Source organism: Gobius niger, assembly GCF_951799975.1.
Source record: "Gobius niger genome assembly, contig: SCAFFOLD_78, whole genome shotgun sequence".
Taxonomy (NCBI): domain Eukaryota; kingdom Metazoa; phylum Chordata; class Actinopteri; order Gobiiformes; family Gobiidae; genus Gobius; species Gobius niger.
Window position 1 is genome coordinate 19239 of NW_027639273.1, and position 18922 is coordinate 38160.

The following is an 18922-nucleotide window of genomic DNA, read 5'->3' on the forward strand; positions in this document are numbered from 1 at the left end:
TTTCATCAATTTTTCGTCCCTTTTTTGACAATTTTTTATCACATTTCTGTATTTTTTTGTCACATTTTTTGTCACATTTTTATCGCATTTTTGTCACATTTTGTCACATTTTGGTCATTTTTTCGTCACTTTTTTGTCAATTTTTTAACACATTTTTTTTCATTTTTTTGTCACATTTTTACCACATTTTTGTAATTTTTTGGTCATTTTTTTGTCACATTTTTGCCACATTTCCATCATTGTTTTCGTCGAGAAAACGTGCTCGGTTCAGGTGGGAGTTAAGGGGTTAATGCATTACACAACTTGAAATAGTGCCTTTTTTATATATATATTTTTCATAGCATGTTAGCCTTTAGCTTCAAGACAAACTATCACTCCTTCATGATCACAGGCGTCTCCTCTGAACTCGTTACATCATGATTTGAACACAGTAAATGATCGTCTACCGGGAACTCACCGCCCACAACGTAATCTTTAGAAAATATGATTATTATTCCAGGAAAAGAAAACAGACAGGAAGTCCAGGCGCTCACACCTTCAGGTCAGAGGAACTAGCATAGCCACACCGCGCAACAAGCCAAGTACTGCAAAAGACAGGAAGCCGAAGTGCCTGGAAGTGCCTCCTCTCTCTGCTTCTCTCACTCCCGTTCACTCCCTGGGTCAGTTTGGGTTTAGTCCATGAGCCGCAGCCGGACATTACGTCTCCAGAACTGAAGCTACAGATGCACAAAGGTCCGTGTCAGAGTCTGAGGCTGAAGCTCGTCCACGTCCGGACAGTTTTAATCACAGCCGCGGTAACGAGACCCCGGGAGGATCTGATCAAACACGCTTCAGCAGCAGCAGCAGCAGCAGGTCACAGACGTACGGCAGAGCAACAACTGCCTTTACCTTCACCCCCACCTGAACCCAGCACATGGTGTCCCGTTTGGCTTCACCCACATTTTATACATTTATTTATTTATCTGACAGGGACATTGCAAGTCAACATAGCACAAAACAGACTTGTTACTGATGCAAAAAGAGTTTATAGCTGGTGCTAACTTTCAGCTCCAGTCCCGGGTTGGGCCTTTCTACACGACATTATCATTTTATCTAAAAAACGTACGTATATGCACACAATATACAGTAAATCATCTACACAAACTCAGTGCTATTTACACATTTACAAATGGGCACAATTCTGTTTCGTTTTCAGCCCAGACTTAACTGGAGACGTGAACATTTTAAACTCAGTCATGGTTTGGAGTTCAGCGTCATGAGTTCCATCACTTTGCACTTTTATATGTAAAGGACCAGACCAGATGAGGAGCTCTGCAGTTATTACTGATGTTATTACTGATGTTATTACTGATGTTATTACTGATGTTATTACTGATGTTATTACTGATGTTATTACTAATGTTATTACTGATGTTATTACTGATGTTATTACTGATGTTATTACTGATGTTATTGCTGATGTTATTGCTGATGTTATTACTGATGTTATTACTGATGTTATTACTGATGTTATTGCTGATGTTATTGCTGATGTTATTACTGATGTTATTACTGATGTTATTACTGATGTTATTACTGATGTTATTACTGATGTTATTACTGATGTTATTACTGATGTACAAATGAACTGAGGCTCAGGCGCAGATTATTGAGACATTTGAAAGTTAGTTTGAGAAAACATAAATCGCTTTTGCAGTGATGAAAGCGGATCGGCTTCTTGTCCATGATCTTTAGAGTTTGATTATATAATAGGGCTGAAACAACTAATCGATTAATCGACAACTAATCGATTATTGAAAGGGTCAACTATTTTAGTAATCCATTAATCGTTTTCTGATTCACACAGACTCAAATAGAGCAAAACTTACATGAAAATTTAGTATTTTTGATGAAAACCTACTTTGTTTTTATAGTAAGTGATGTAGTACTTTGTACATTGTAAATTTCATGTTCATCTGTTTGTGTCTCGTCCGATCAGTAGCAGAATTAGCGCAAAGAGCCTCCGACAAACATTTACTTAACGTTTACTCCATCAACACGTCCTCACGCGGAGCCACTTTAGCTTCATGTGATAAAAAAATGGAAAAAAAATAATTTTCCTACACCTTTCACAGCCAAGAGACTAATCGATTAATCGCAAAAATAGTCGATACATTAATCGATTACAGAATAATCGTTAGTTGCAGCTCTATCGTATAAGGACCTGATGTATTTAGTGTCTGAGGGCGTGGCCTGGGCCCATGATGTCATACATATATGTATGATATATGTGAGAATATCACAGCGTCATGTACAGGAGGGCCTGGTTTGGAATATAATTTAAGTTGCTTTGGATAGTTTTCGATATTTTATTCAGATGTTTGTCAAATCTTAATTGGGGGTCGAGGACCAATCCAAGGTATTTAAAATCTGTTACCGATTTTATAGTTTTGTTTTGCAAAGTCATCAAAAAATGTTGCTCTACATTTCGTCTTTTAATAGAAAAACACATTGAAACAGTTTTTGTTAAATTTAGCACCAGCTGATGAATGACTGACCTGACCCTGACTGACCTCAGCCGCACAGACAGAACCTCCGCTGTTCCGGTGACTTGGCATAAAAAACAGCATCGTCCGCATAAAGTTGGCGATTTACACCGGGACAGATGTGGCTAATCCTTTATAAAAAGCCTAAAGAGTAAAGGTCCCAGTATAGAGCCCTGTGGAACACCCCTTTGAACGTTTGAGAGAAAAAATAAAATAATAATAATAATAACTAGAAATGCAATGGCTGCCATTGCGATTGACTGCGGAATTGCGGGAAGCGAATGCAGAAATTGCATAAACTGTTCAAATTGAATAAATTGCTTAATTTGCATAATATGATTTGCATAACCTGGTAAAATGCATAAAATGTCATGTTGCATTAATTGTTTAAACTGCATAAAGTGGTAAAATGCATGAATGGATTAATTTGCATAAATTGTGTAAATTACATAAACTCTTTAAAATTCATAAATCCTAAATGGCATAAACTCTTAAGTTGCATAAACGGTTTAAAATGCATAAAGTGGTTAATTTGCATAAATTATTAATATTGCATAAACTTTTATATTCCATAAACTGGTCAAACTGTTGAAATGGCCTCAGTGCTTGATTGGCTGAAGCACAAATGGCTGAAAGTCCTGGAGTTTCCCCATTGGCTGGATTCCCACATACACACCAATGCAAACATTTCAAACTCTCGTATAAAAAAACTGGAAATCTGCAGAAGCCAATTTTTTCTCAAAACCCACAAGTTGCAGAAGCTGAACCTGCACAAAGTGCAGAAATGGCAGAAAATGCAGAAAAAAGTGCAGAAAAGCATGGATTTGCGGCAGCCCCATTATAAGTCAATGGGAAAAATCTCCGACATTTTGGCCGATTGCGGAAAAAACGTAAATTGCAGAAGTCCCAAAAGTAACAGCACCTTCTCCTCAACATGAGGAACAAAAGTAACAGCACCTTCTCCTCAACATGAGGAACAAAAGTAACAGCACCTTCTCCTCAACATGAAGAACTAAAGTAACAGCACCTTCTCCTCAACATGAGGAACAAAAGTAACAGCACCTTCTCCTCAACATGAGGAACTAAAGTAACAGCACCTTCTCCTCAACATGAGGAACAAAAGTAACAGCACCTTCTCCTCAACATGAGGAACAAAAGTAACAGCACCTTCTCCTCAACATGAGGAACAAAAGTAACAGCACCTTCTCCTCAACATGAGGAACAAAAGTAACAGCACCTTCTCCTCAACATGAGGAACAAAAGTAACAGCACCTTCTCCTCAACATGAGGAACAAAAGTAACAGCACCTTCTCCTCAACATGAGGAACAAAAGTAACAGCACCTTCTCCTAAACATGCGGAACAAAAGTAACAGCACCTTCTCCTCAACATGCGGAACAAAAGTAACAGCACCTTCTCCTCAACATGAGGAACTAAAGTAACAGCACCTTCTCCTCATGAGGAACTAAAGTAACAGCACCTTCTCCTCAACATGAGGAACTAAAGTAACAGCACCTTCTCCTCATGAGGAACTAAAGTAACAGCACCTTCTCCTCAACATGAAGAACTAAAGTAACAGCACCTTCTCCTCAACATGAAGAACTAAAGTAACAGCACCTTCTCCTCAACATGAGGAACAAAAGTAACAGCACCTTCTCCTCAACATGAAGAACTAAAGTAACAGCACCTTCTCCTCAACATGAGGAACAAAAGTAACAGCACCTTCTCCTCAACATGAGGAACAAAAGTAACAGCACCTTCTCCTCAACATGCGGAACAAAAGTAAAAGCACCTTCTCCTCAACATGAGGAACAAAAGTAACAGCACCTTCTCCTCAACATGAGGAACAAAAGTAACAGCACCTTCTCCTCAACATGAGGAACTAAAGTAACAGCACCTTCTCCTCAACATGCGGAACAAAAGTAACAGCACCTTCTCCTCAACATGAGGAACAAAAGTAACAGCACCTTCTCCTCAACATGAGGAACTAAAGTAACAGCACCTTCTCCTCAACATGAGGAACTAAAGTAAAAGCACCTTCTCCTCAACATGCGGAACAAAAGTAACAGCACCTTCTCCTCAACATGCGGAACTAAAGTAACAGCACCTTCTCCTCAACATGCGGAACTAAAGTAACAGCACCTTCTCCTCAACATGAGGAACAAAAGTAACAGCACCTTCTCCTCAACATGAGGAACAAAAGTAACAGCACCTTCTCCTCAACATGAGGGACAAAAGTAAAAGCACCTTCTCCTCAACATGAGGAACTAAAGTAACAGCACCTTCTCCTCAACATGAGGAACTAAAGTAACAGCACCTTCTCCTCAACATGAGGAACAAAAGTAACAGCACCTTCTCCTCAACATGAGGAACTAAAGTAACAGCACCTTCTCCTCAACATGAGGAACAAAAGTAACAGCACCTTCTCCTCAACATGCGGAACAAAAGTAAAAGCACCTTCTCCTCAACATGAGGAACTAAAGTAACAGCACCTTCTCCTCAACATGAGGAACAAAAGTAACAGCACCTTCTCCTCAACATGAGGAACTAAAGTAACAGCACCTTCTCCTCAACATGAGGAACAAAAGTAACAGCACCTTCTCCTCAACATGAGGAACTAAAGTAACAGCACCTTCTCCTCAACATGCGGAACGTTTTGATGCATAACTTGCATAAATTGCACAAAGCATGAAGGTGCTGAAAGCTCTAGAAAATCGGGAAAAAGATGGAAGAGGAATAATAATAAAGAACATGAAAACCAATAATTGACTGCGGAAGAATTCCACAGTCAATCAATAATAGTGACAACAAGGCCAGGAGATCAAAATCACTGTACCCAGCCCTCCTCTTGAATCGGCTAATATCGGATATCGGCCGATACTCAAACCTCCAGTATCGGTGTCTGAAGTAAAAACCTGGTGCATCTCTAGAATCGTAACCTGAATGCTCATTTTAGCCACTAGGGGGCATTAAATAAAAAGAAATAGTTCCACACGTGTCCAGCAGAGGGCACTGACATGACAAGAGCTCAGGATATGAACACATTATACAGAAGCCTCACCTCGAAGGCGCCGCACGACTTCACCGGGTAGATGTAGATGTTGGCGAGCGTGTAAGCCCCGCCCCTGTGGCTCTGGGACTCTCTCTGAGGCTCCTCCCCCTTGTGGCTCTGGTCCTCTCTCTGCAGCTCCTCCCCCTCGTGGCTCTGGTCCTCTCTCTGCGGCTCCTCCCCCTCGTGGCTCTGGGACTCTCTCTGAGGCTCCTCCCCCTCGTGGCTCTGGTCCTCTCTCTGCGGCTCCTCCCCCTCGTGGCTCTGGTCCTCTCTCTGCAGCTCCTCCCCCTCGTGGCTCTGGTCCTCTCTCTGCGGCTCCTCCCCCTCGTGGCTCTGGTCCTCTCTCTGCAGCTCCTCCCCCTCGTGGCTCTGGTCCTCTCTCTGCAGCTCCTCCCCCTCGTGGCTCTGGTCCTCTCTCTGCAGCTCCTCCCCCTCGTGGCTCTGGTCCTCTCTCTGCGGCTCCTCCCCCTTGTGGCTCCGGCCCTCTCTCTGCGGCTCCTCCCCCCTGTGGCTCTGGTCCTCTCTCTGCAGCTCCTCCCCCTCGTGGCTCCGGTCCTCTCTCTGTGGCTCCTCCCCCTTGTGGCTCTGGTCCTCTCTCTGTGGCTCCTCCCAGTCCTCTCTCTGCGGCTCCTCCCCCTCCTCCTCCACGCTCGGGCCTGGAGCCGCCGTCTCGGTGGGCGTGGCCTGACGGAGCGCGGCCTGGATCCCCCCCCCGTCCACGGAGACGGCGCCGCTGCAGAAACACTCCACCACGAAGCGGAGCAGCCTCTGACAGTCGTGGAAGGAGGACATGTATCCGAAGGACACGCGCACGGCTCCGGTCGGCCGCCCGTCCACCAGGTCCACGGTGTCTCCACATACGTGACCGGCCTGGAGATGAGAGGAGGAAACTTTACTTTATCTGAGGCTCTGAGGAGGAACAGGACGCTCATGTGAAACGAGAGGAACACGTCAAAACCGGCCCTCCATCACCAAACTCTGGCCCTCGAGATGACTCTGAGAAATATTATGACCCAAATCAGAGCTCCTGTTAAAGTGCTCTAGAAATGTGAACAACGCTGTCAGTTCCTTAAAATGTCTTAGCAGAGCATAATCCTAAAAGAATACCCATCTATAAAAGGAAGAAACGACTTAAATCTACTTGAATGAAGAGACTAAATCTAAAGTTTGATTTGGTCTGGCCTTAAAGCAGATCAAACCTGTTCTAGCCAATGGAACAAACACAAGTTTTTCTTAATTCAGATTAATTTCGCATAATTTCAAGTGAAAAATAAATATTTGTTTATTTCCAGTGGGATTTCTATTTCTATCTGTTCCATTGGCATTAGCGTTTTTACCTGATCTTAGATTAGTTCAAACTGACTGAAATTGAACATAAAAAAACACTTTATTCAAGCGATTTTAAGTCATTTATCTGATTTAAGATGGACATTTTCCCAGTGTGTGTGACGTACAACACTGGCATATGTAGAAAGTGATGCTTTACTTCAGTTGCTTCAATCGGAGGGTCCGGCCTTTGGTCTTTTGACGATGATGAAAATCGGCCCTTCACCGAGGAAACTTTGACCCCTGATCTAAATCAATGACTAAATCAATCGCCTTCGTATTTTCCAAGTACATTTCTTTTAATACATTTTATTGAATTGAGTGATTGTGTTACATGATTACAAGAAAAGTGTGAAGTGTGTAAATATGGCGCCCAGAAACTGCCCTTTCTTCTGTTGTTTCTGTCTGTGATTAACATACATTTGTTTTGGATATGTATTGGCACCAACTTATTTTTCACTCTCCTCATAATTTTTAGTATTTTAAATTTGACCAATTCATTAAATTACAAGGTCTGCAGTTTTATAAACAGTTTGTTTGTGTCCCGTGGACCTTTGAGAGTCATAATTCTTATAGCTTTCTTCTGGAGTAAGAACAGCCTTTCTGTATAACTGCACTGCAAAAAGTAAATATCAAGCATTGGCTTGAATGACTTGAATTGAGGAAATGTTTCTTGTTTTGAGCGGTTTTCACTCATTCAGACACTTTTCCTGATCGGACCGAGTTTCCTTTGCTTGTTTGAGGACATTTCAGACCAGTTCTAGGGTAAATCTCGCTTGAAATAAGAAAGTAAAATTGCCAATGAGATAAGAACAATTTTCTTTCCCCATTGGCAAAGAAAATGACCTGAAATAAGGACGAAATGTATCGAAACGAGTCAGAAACATCTCAGAACAAGTGAAATAATCCAGGACAAATGGCCAACAACTTCTTAACTAGTGAAAACAACTAAAATGTGGATTATTGTGCTCAAATTGAGATGTTTATACTGATCTAGTTAATTACTTTTTGCAGTGTGGTGCCTCCATTACCCCACACTTCAATACAGTTTGTTATATAAGGAACTCTTAAAGGAACAGGCCGGTGTTTTTCCACACTGAGATATGTTCTTACCTGAGCTGTGACGAGTTCTTTAGGACCTGTCTGATCTTCAGTCACGTAAACACAGCGCAGACGGCGTTAGCATTTAGCCTCTCCCTCTCTCCTCTATAGCTCCAAAACAGGTCAAGATAGAAGCTACCGAGCTCTTCCACGTTTTCCCTATTTAAATATGGTTACGTGAAGTGTTCCACTACAAAGTATAATTACACACAATTAAACAATGTGGATTTTCTAAGCGGATAAAAGGGGGAACTATATTGTAAGGCGTAATAACACCAGGAGTAGTTCGAAATCCGCACAGTAATCTTCACTTTCCTGTGCAGATGCCAAACTACTCCTGGTATTACTACCAGGAGTTTAAACCCCGCCCCTCTCACCTGTAGGTTGCTCCTTAACCCCGCCCCTCTCACCTGCAGGTTGCTCTTTAACCCCGCCCCCTCTCACCTGCAGGTCGCTCCTTAACCCCGCCCCTCTCACCTGCAGGTTGCTCTTCATCTTCTCGCTGCTGATGCCCAGAAAGGCCTGGCAGGCGCCCGTGTTGCAGAAACAGCCCGTGCGCAGGTGGATGTTGTAGAGAGCGGCCATTCGATCCACCTGAGGAACATCAGAGCAGAGATGATGGAGACACATCAGAGCAGAGGCAGAGATGATGGAGACACGTCAGAGCAGAGGCTGAGATGATGGAGACACATCAGAGCAGAGATGATGGAGACACATCAGAGGCTGAGATGATGGAGACACGTCAGAGCAGAGGCTGAGATGATGGAGACACATCAGAGGCTGAGATGATGGAGACACGTCAGAGCAGAGGCTGAGATGATGGAGACACATCAGAGGCTGAGAAGATGGAGACACATCAGAGCAGAGGCTGAGATGATGGAGACACATCAGAGGCTGAGATGATGGAGACACATCAGAGCAGAGGCTGAGATGATGGAGACACATCAGAGGCTGAGAAGATGGAGACACATCAGAGGCTGAGATGATGGAGACACATCAGAGGCTGAGAAGATGGAGACACATCAGAGCAGAGGCTGAGATGATGGAGACACATCAGAGGCTGAGATGATGGAGACACATCAGAGCAGAGGCTGAGATGATGGAGACACATCAGAGGCTGAGAAGATGGAGACACATCAGAGGCTGAGATGATGGAGACACATCAGAGCAGAGGCTGAGATGATGAGAGGTTCCTCTGACCTTTCCCTGGAGCAACGAGGAGGAAACCGAACACACCAGATACGTTTGGGTCGAAATATTTAGTGAAAGGACTGAAGTGAAAACGTGCTCCTCCCGCCTGAACCGAGCTCGTTTTCTCCAGTTTGGCTTTACCCCAATCCAAAAGATTCAGGAAAAAAGGTGTGAAAATGGCAACAAAACTGAGACGAAAACAAGGATGGAAATGTGACGAAAAGGTGACGAAAAATTGACAAAAAAATGACAAAAATGTAAAAATATTTTGACAAAAACGGACACAAAAAATGACGAAAAAAATGTTTGACAAAAAGTGACAAAACATTTACAAAAAATGACCAAAATGACAAAAAAATGTAAAAAAATTTGACGAAAAAAAAAATGACAAAAATGGATGAAAACGTGCCAAAAATGTGACAAAAAATGTCACAAAAATATCACACAAAATGACCAAAAAAAAAGTGTGACAAAAAGTGACAAAACATTTACAAAAAATGACAAAAATGAAAAATGACACAAAAAAGACAAAAATGTGATTAAAAAAATGACAAAAAATGGACGGAAAAATGATCCAAAAAAACTCAACAAAAATGTGACTAAAAGTGAAAAAAAATGAAGAAAAAAAATTACAAAAAAATTACAAAAATGAGTTGAATACCCCCCCAAAAAATGATGGAAAAAAAATCTGATGATGTGAGGAAAAAGACAAAACTGAGACAAAAACAATGATGAAAATGTGACAAAAAAGTGACGAAAAATTGACAAAAAAATGACAAAAATGTAAAAATATTTTGACATAACGGACACAAAAAATGACGGAAAAAAAAAAGACAAAAATTGATGAAAACGTGCCAAAAATGTGACAAAAAATGTCACATAAAATTGACAAAAATGTGATAAAAATTTGACAAAAAATGACCAAAAAGTGACAAAAACTGGACGGAAAAAAGACAAAAAAAAAGACAAAAATTGATGAAAAAGTGCCAAATATGTCACAAAAAATGACCAAAAAAAAAGTGACAAAAAGTGACAAAACATTTACAAAAAAAGACAAAAATGTGATTAAAAAAATGACAAAAAAATTTACGGAAAAATGATCCAAAAAAACCCCAACAAAAATGTGACTAAAAGTGACAAAAAATGAAGAAAAAAAGAGACAAAAAGTTACAAAAATGAATTGAATACCCCCCAAAAAAATGATGGAATAAAATCTGATGATGTGAGGAAAAAGACAAAACTGAGACAAAAACAATGATGGAAATGTAAAAAAAAATTGACAAAAACGGACACAAAAAATGACGAAAAAAATGTGTGACAAAAAGTGACAAAACATTTACAAAAAAATGACCAAAATGACAAAAAATGTACAAAAATTTGACGAAAAAAAAAAAAGACAAAAATTTGACAAAAAATGTCACAAAAAATTGACGAAAATGTGATAAAAATTTGACAAAAAATGACTAAAAAGTGACAAAAACTGGAAGGAAAAAAGACAAAAAAAATGACAAAAATTGATGAAAAAGTTCCAAATATGTCACAAAAATATCACAAAAAATGACCAAAAAAAAAGTGTGACAAAAAGTGACAAAACATTTACAAAAAATGACAAAAATGAAAAATGACACAAAAAAAGACAAAAATGTGATAAAAAAAAAGTGACAAAAAATTTACGGAAAAATGATCCAAAAAAACACCAACAAAAATGTGACTAAAAGTGAAAAAAAATGAAGAAAAGAAATTACAAAAAAATGACAAAAATTGATGAAAAAGTGCCAAATATGTCACAAAAATATCACAAAAAATGACCCAAAAAAAAGTGTGACAAAAAGTGACAAAACATTTACAAAAAATGACAAAAATGAAAAATGACACAAAAAAGACAAAAATGTGATTTAAATAATGACAAAAAATTTACGGAAAAATGATCCAAAAAAACACCAACAAAATGTGACTAAAAGTGAAAAAAAATGAAGAAAAAAAAAGACAAAAAAGTTACAAAAATGAATTGAAAACCCCCCCAAAAAATGATGGGAAAAAAATGTGATGATGTGAGGAAAAAGACAAAACTGAGACAAAAACAATGATGGAAATGTGACAAAAAAGTGACGAAAAATTGACCAAAAAAATGACAAAAATGTAAAAATATTTTGACAAAAACGGACACAAAAAATGACGAAAAAAATGTTTGACAAAAAGTGACAAAACATTTACAAAAAAATGACCAAAATGACAAAAAAATGTACAAAAATTTGACGAAAAAAAAAAAGACAAAAATTGATGAAAACGTGCCAAAAATGTCACAAAAATGTCACAAAAAATTGACAAAAATGTGATAAAAATTTGACAAAAAATGACCAAAAAGTGACAAAAACTGGACGGAAAAAAGACAAAAAAAATGACAAAAATTGATGAAAAAGTGCCAAATATGTCACAAAAAATGACCCAAAAAAAAGTGTGACAAAAAGTGACAAAACATTTACAAAAAATGACAAAAATGAAAAAAATGAATGAAAAAATTTACGGAAAAATTATCCAAAAAAACACCAAACACCAAAAACACCAACACTCCAAAAAATGAAGAAAAAAAAAGACAAAAAAGTTACAAAATGAATTGAATACCCCCCCAATAAAAGGATGGAAAAAAATGTGATAAAAAAATGACAAAAATTACCAAAAAGTGACAAAAAATGGACGGAAAAATGATCCAAAAAAACCCCAACAAAAATGTGACTAAAAGTGAAAAAAAATGAAGAAAAAAAAAGACAAAAATGCTACAAAAATGAATTGAATACCCCCCCAAAAAATGATGGAATAAAATCTGATGATGTGAGGAAAAAGACAAAACTGAGACGAAAACAAGGATGGAAATGTGACAAAAAAGGGACGAAAAATTGACAAAAAAATGACAAAAATGTAATAATATTTTGACAAAAACGGACACAAAAAATGACGGAAAAAATGTTTGACAAAAAGTGACAAAACATTTACAAAAAATGACCAAAATGACAAAAAAATGTACAAAAATTTGACGAAAAAAAAAATGACAAAAATTTATGAAAACATGCCAAAAATGTGACAAAAAATGTCACAAAAAATTGACAAAAATGTGATAAAAATTTGACAAAAAATGACCAAAAAGTGACAAAAACTGGACGGAAAAAAGACAAAAAAAAAGACAAAAATTTATGAAAAAGTGCCAAATATGTCACAAAAAATGACCCAAAAAAAAGTGACAAAAAGTGACAAAACATTTACAAAAAATGACAAAAATGTGATTAAAAAAATGACAAAAAATAGACGGAAAAATGATCCAAAAAAACACCAACAAAAATGTGACTAAAAGTGAAAAAAAATGAAGACAAAAAAAGACAAAAAAGTTACAAAAATGAATTGAAACCCCCCCAAAAAATGATGGAAAAAAAATCTGATGATGTGAGGAAAAAGACAAAACTGAGACAAAAACAATGATGAAAATGTGACAAAAAAGTGACGAAAAATTGACAAAAAAATGACAAAAATGTAAAAATATTTTGACAAAAACTGACACAAAAAATGACGAAAAAAATGTCTGACAAAAAGTGACAAAACATTTACAAAAAATGACCAAAATGACAAAAAAATGTACAAAAATTTGACGAAAAAAAAAAAGACAAAAATTGATGAAAACATGCCAAAAATGTGACAAAAAATGACCAAAAAGTGACAAAAACTGGACGGAAAAAAGACCCAAAAAAAATGACAAAAATTGATGAAAAAGTGCCAAATATGTCACAAAAATATCACAAAAAATGACCAAAAAAAAAGTTTGACAAAAAGTGACAAAACATTTACAAAAAATGACAAAAATGAAAAATGACACAAAAAAAGACAAAAAAAGACAAAAATGTGATTAAAAAAAAGACAAAAATGTGATTAAAAAAAATGACAAAAATTACCAAAAAGTGACAAAAAATGGACGGAAAAATGATCCAAAAAAACCCCAACAAAAATGTGACTAAAAGTGACAAAAAATGAAGAAAAAAAATTACAAAAAAGTTACAAAAATGAGTTGAATACCCCCCAAAAAATGATGGAATAAAATCTGATGATGTGAGGAAAAAGACAAAACTGAGACAAAAACAATGATGAAAATGTGACCAAAAAGTGAGAAAAATTGGACAAAAAAGTGACGAAAAAAGACAAAACATTTACCAAAAAATGAAAAAGTGAGTTGAAAAAAATGAGTTGAAAACCCCCCCCAAAAAAGGATGGAAAAAAATGTGATAAAAAAATTACAAAAATGACCAAAAAGTGACAAAAACGGGACGGAAAAAAGACAAAAAAAAAGACAAAAATGTATGAAAAAGTGCCAAATATGTCACAAAAATATCACAAAAAATGACCAAAAAAAAAGTGTGACAAAAAGTGACAAAACATTTACAAAAAATGAAAAAAATGAAAAAAATGAATGAAAAAATTTACGGAAAAATGATCCAAAAAAACACCAAACACCAAAAACACCAACACTCCAAAAAAATGAAGAAAAAAAAAGACAAAAAAGTTACAAAAATGAATTGAAAACCCCCCCAATAAAAGGATGGAAAAAAATGTGATAAAAAAATGACAAAAATGACCAAAAAGTGACAAAAAATGGACGGAAAAATGATCCAAAAAAACCCAACAAAAATGTGACTAAAAGTGAAAAAAAATGAAGAAAAAAAAAGACAAAAATGCTACAAAAATGAATTGAATACCCCCCCAAAAAATGATGGAATAAAATCTGATGATGTGAGGAAAAAGACAAAACTGAGACGAAAACAAGGATGGAAATGTGACAAAAAAGGGACGAAAAATTGACAAAAAAATGACAAAAATGTAATAATATTTTGACAAAAACGGACACAAAAAATGACGGAAAAAATGTTTGACAAAAAGTGACAAAACATTTACAAAAAATGACCAAAATGACAAAAAAATGTACAAAAATTTGACGAAAAAAAAAATGACAAAAATTGATGAAAACATGCCAAAAATGTGACAAAAAATGTCACAAAAAATTGACAAAAATGTGATAAAAATTTGACCAAAAATGACCAAAAAGTGACAAAAACTGGACGGAAAAAAGACAAAAAAAAAGACAAAAATTTATGAAAAAGTGCCAAATATGTCACAAAAAATGACCCAAAAAAAAGTGACAAAAAGTGACAAAACATTTACAAAAAATGACAAAAATGTGATTAAAAAAATGACAAAAAATAGACGGAAAAATGATCCAAAAAAACACCAACAAAAATGTGACTAAAAGTGAAAAAAAATGAAGACAAAAAAAGACAAAAAAGTTACAAAAATGAATTGAAACCCCCCCAAAAAATGATGGAAAAAAAATCTGATGATGTGAGGAAAAAGACAAAACTGAGACAAAAACAATGATGAAAATGTGACAAAAAAGTGACGAAAAATTGACAAAAAAATGACAAAAATGTAAAAATATTTTGACAAAAACTGACACAAAAAATGACGAAAAAAATGTCTGACAAAAAGTGACAAAACATTTACAAAAAATGACCAAAATGACAAAAAAATGTACAAAAATTTGACGAAAAAAAAAAAGACAAAAATTGATGAAAACATGCCAAAAATGTGACAAAAAATGACCAAAAAGTGACAAAAACTGGACGGAAAAAAGACCCAAAAAAAATGACAAAAATTGATGAAAAAGTGCCAAATATGTCACAAAAATATCACAAAAAATGACCAAAAAAAAAGTTTGACAAAAAGTGACAAAACATTTACAAAAAATGACAAAAATGAAAAATGACACAAAAAAAGACAAAAAAAGACAAAAATGTGATTAAAAAAAAGACAAAAATGTGATTAAAAAAAATGACAAAAATTACCAAAAAGTGACAAAAAATGGACGGAAAAATGATCCAAAAAAACCCCAACAAAAATGTGACTAAAAGTGACAAAAAATGAAGAAAAAAAATTACAAAAAAGTTACAAAAATGAGTTGAATACCCCCCAAAAAATGATGGAATAAAATCTGATGATGTGAGGAAAAAGACAAAACTGAGACAAAAACAATGATGAAAATGTGACCAAAAAGTGAGAAAAATTGGACAAAAAAGTGACGAAAAAAGACAAAACATTTACCAAAAAATGAAAAAGTGAGTTGAAAAAAATGAGTTGAAAACCCCCCCCAAAAAAGGATGGAAAAAAATGTGATAAAAAAATTACAAAAATGACCAAAAAGTGACAAAAACGGGACGGAAAAAAGACAAAAAAAAAGACAAAAATGTATGAAAAAGTGCCAAATATGTCACAAAAATATCACAAAAAATGACCAAAAAAAAAGTGTGACAAAAAGTGACAAAACATTTACAAAAAATGAAAAAAATGAAAAAAATGAATGAAAAAATTTACGGAAAAATGATCCAAAAAAACACCAAACACCAAAAACACCAACACTCCAAAAAAATGAAGAAAAAAAAAGACAAAAAAGTTACAAAAATGAATTGAAAACCCCCCCAATAAAAGGATGGAAAAAAATGTGATAAAAAAATGACAAAAATGACCAAAAAGTGACAAAAAATGGACGGAAAAATGATCCAAAAAAACCCAACAAAAATGTGACTAAAAGTGAAAAAAAATGAAGAAAAAAAAAGACAAAAATGCTACAAAAATGAATTGAATACCCCCCCAAAAAATGATGGAATAAAATCTGATGATGTGAGGAAAAAGACAAAACTGAGACGAAAACAAGGATGGAAATGTGACAAAAAAGGGACGAAAAATTGACAAAAAAATGACAAAAATGTAAAAATATTTTGACAAAAACGGACACAAAAAATGACGGAAAAAATGTTTGACAAAAAGTGACAAAACATTTACAAAAAATGACCAAAATGACAAAAAAATGTACAAAAATTTGACGAAAAAAAAAATGACAAAAATTGATGAAAACATGCCAAAAATGTGACAAAAAATGTCACAAAAAATTGACAAAAATGTGATAAAAATTTGACCAAAAATGACCAAAAAGTGACAAAAACTGGACGGAAAAAAGACAAAAAAAAAGACAAAAATTTATGAAAAAGTGCCAAATATGTCACAAAAAATGACCCAAAAAAAAGTGACAAAAAGTGACAAAACATTTACAAAAAAAGACAAAAATGTGATTAAAAAAATGACAAAAAATAGACGGAAAAATGATCCAAAAAAACACCAACAAAAATGTGACTAAAAGTGAAAAAAAATGAAGACAAAAAAAGACAAAAAAGTTACAAAAATGAATTGAAACCCCCCCAAAAAATGATGGAAAAAAAATGTGATGATGTGAGGAAAAAGACAAAACTGAGACAAAAACAATGATGAAAATGTGACAAAAAAGTGACGAAAAATTGACAAAAAAATGACAAAAATGTAAAAATATTTTGACAAAAACTGACACAAAAAATGACGAAAAAAATGTCTGACAAAAAGTGACAAAACATTTACAAAAAATGACCAAAATGACAAAAAAATGTACAAAAATTTGACGAAAAAAAAAAAGACAAAAATTGATGAAAACGTGCCAAAAATGTCACAAAAAATGACCAAAAAGTGACAAAAACTGGACGGAAAAAAGACCCAAAAAAAATGACAAAAATTGATGAAAAAGTGCCAAATATGTCACAAAAATATCACAAAAAATGACCAAAAAAAAAAGTGTGACAAAAAGTGACAAAACATTTACAAAAAATGACAAAAATGAAAAAAATGAATGAAAAAATTTACGGAAAAATTATCCAAAAAAACACCAAACACCAAAAACACCAACACTCCAAAAAAATGAAGAAAAAAAAAGACAAAAAAGTTACAAAATGACTTGAATACCCCCCCAATAAAAGGATGGAAAAAAATGTGATAAAAAAAATGACAAAAATTACCAAAAAGTGACAAAAAATGGACGGAAAAATGATCCAAAAAACCCCCAACAAAAATGTGACTAAAAGTGAAAAAAAATTAAGAAAAAAAAATACAAAAAAGTTACAAAAATGAGTTGAATACCCCCCCAAAAAATTATGGAAAAAAAATCTGATGATGTGAGGAAAAAGACAAAACTGAGACAAAAACAATGATGAAAATGTGACCAAAAAGTGACGAAAAAAGACAAAACATTTACCAAAAAATGAAAAAGTGAGTTGAAAAAAATGAGTTGAAAACCCCCCAAAAAATGATGGGAATAAAATCTGACGACGTGAGGAAAAAGCTCCATTTAGATGAGTTTTGTAGGTCTTTCAAAGGAGGTGTTACACTGGCCTACAGGATTTGGGTAAAGCTGAACTGAAAAAGCTCTCAGTTCAGGCGGGAGTTAACAGGTTAAACAGCATCCACTGGCCGAGTTTGGACCTAAAGCCTGATGATCCGAGGACACGCTCCGTCTCTGCAGCTGCTGCTTCTTTCTGCTTTCACAGATATTAAAAGCTCCACAAGAGGAGCCTTAATGACACTCACTCACTTCCATCTCCATCTCTGAGCAGCAACACGTGTCCTCACAAACGAGTCCACCATCAAAACAACATTCCGCTCCGGCTGAAGGAGATAAACGGCCGGGAAACGTCTCTCTTTTGGCCATGACTTTGTTTTAATTGGGTTTGTTCACAGCGCTCGCGTCTAAACTGTAAAATAACTCTCGTTTACAGAGACCTTTCGGATGATGTTTTCGTTTGAGCACATTTCTCTGAAGCCGTTTCATTAAACCGAGGAATGAGGGGAATTTAAATACATCCAGGCTTTATGCAGGCACAAGCTTTTCATTTGTGGAGATCTGCAAAACGAACAGAGGAAAGAGAGCTGGACAAAACGGAAACTTTTGAGCCAAAAAATGTGGTCAGTTTCAGCCAAAACCTGCAGTTATTTTGCTTCGTTTGTTTCATTTGCAACACACGCCAGCCAACAATAACCCCGATTCATTTTATTAACCTCTTAACTCCCACCTGAACATGTTTTCTCCTGTTCTCCAAATCTAAAAGCTTCTTCAAAACAGCGAGAACAAAGAAAAGAAGAAAATGAGGATGTAAACACAACAAAAAAAGACTATAAAGTGACCTAAAAAAGCGACAAAAATGACAAAAACTCAACAAAAAGGTGACAAAAGAGCAGCAAAAAAAGACAAAAATCCAGCAAAAAAATGACAATAATCCAGCAAAAAAAAGACTAAAATCCAGCAAAAAATGACAAAAATCCATCAAAAAAGTGACAAAAATCCAGCAGAAAAAAAGACAAAAATCCAGCAAAAAATGACAAAAATCCAGCAAAAAATGACAAAAATCCAGCAAAAAAATGACAAAAATCCAGCAAAAAAATGACAAAAATCCAGCAGAAAAAAAGACAAAAATCCAGCAAAAAAAATGAAAAAAAAAAATCCAGCAAAAAAAAGACAAAAAGTCATAAAAAGTGACAAAAACACATAAGGGAAATAAAAAGTGACGACAATGGCAAAGAGGAGAGAATGCATTTGGTTTTGGCGGTTAAGTTTATAATTACTTCACACTTCACTTCAGATTTTTTTTCCATCATTTTTTTGTTGGGGATTCAACAAAAAAATTGACAAATTTTTTGTAAATTTTTTATCAATTTTTTTTGTCATTTTTTGTCACATTTTTGTCAATTTTTTTGTCACATTTTTGTCATTTTTTTGTCATTTTTTTGTCATTTTTTTGTCATTTTTTTGTCATTTTTTTGTCATTTTTTCGTAAATTTTT

At 35.3% G+C, this 18922-nt stretch overlaps 1 protein-coding gene across 1 annotated transcript in view; it reads right to left on the reverse strand.

Moving 5' to 3' along the window:
- LOC306982651 (molybdenum cofactor sulfurase-like) overlaps positions 1-18922 on the reverse strand; it is a gene marked incomplete at its 3' end in the record, with an annotated part of 47656 nt that overhangs the window by 8333 nt on the left and 20401 nt on the right. The window contains exons 7-8 of the mRNA XM_079583120.1: positions 6225-6446; positions 5586-5846 (exon numbers count right to left, since the gene is read on the reverse strand). Coding sequence (XP_079439246.1) covers positions 5586-5846; positions 6225-6446 — 483 coding nt within the window. The remainder of the gene's footprint in view (positions 1-5585; positions 5847-6224; positions 6447-18922) is intronic.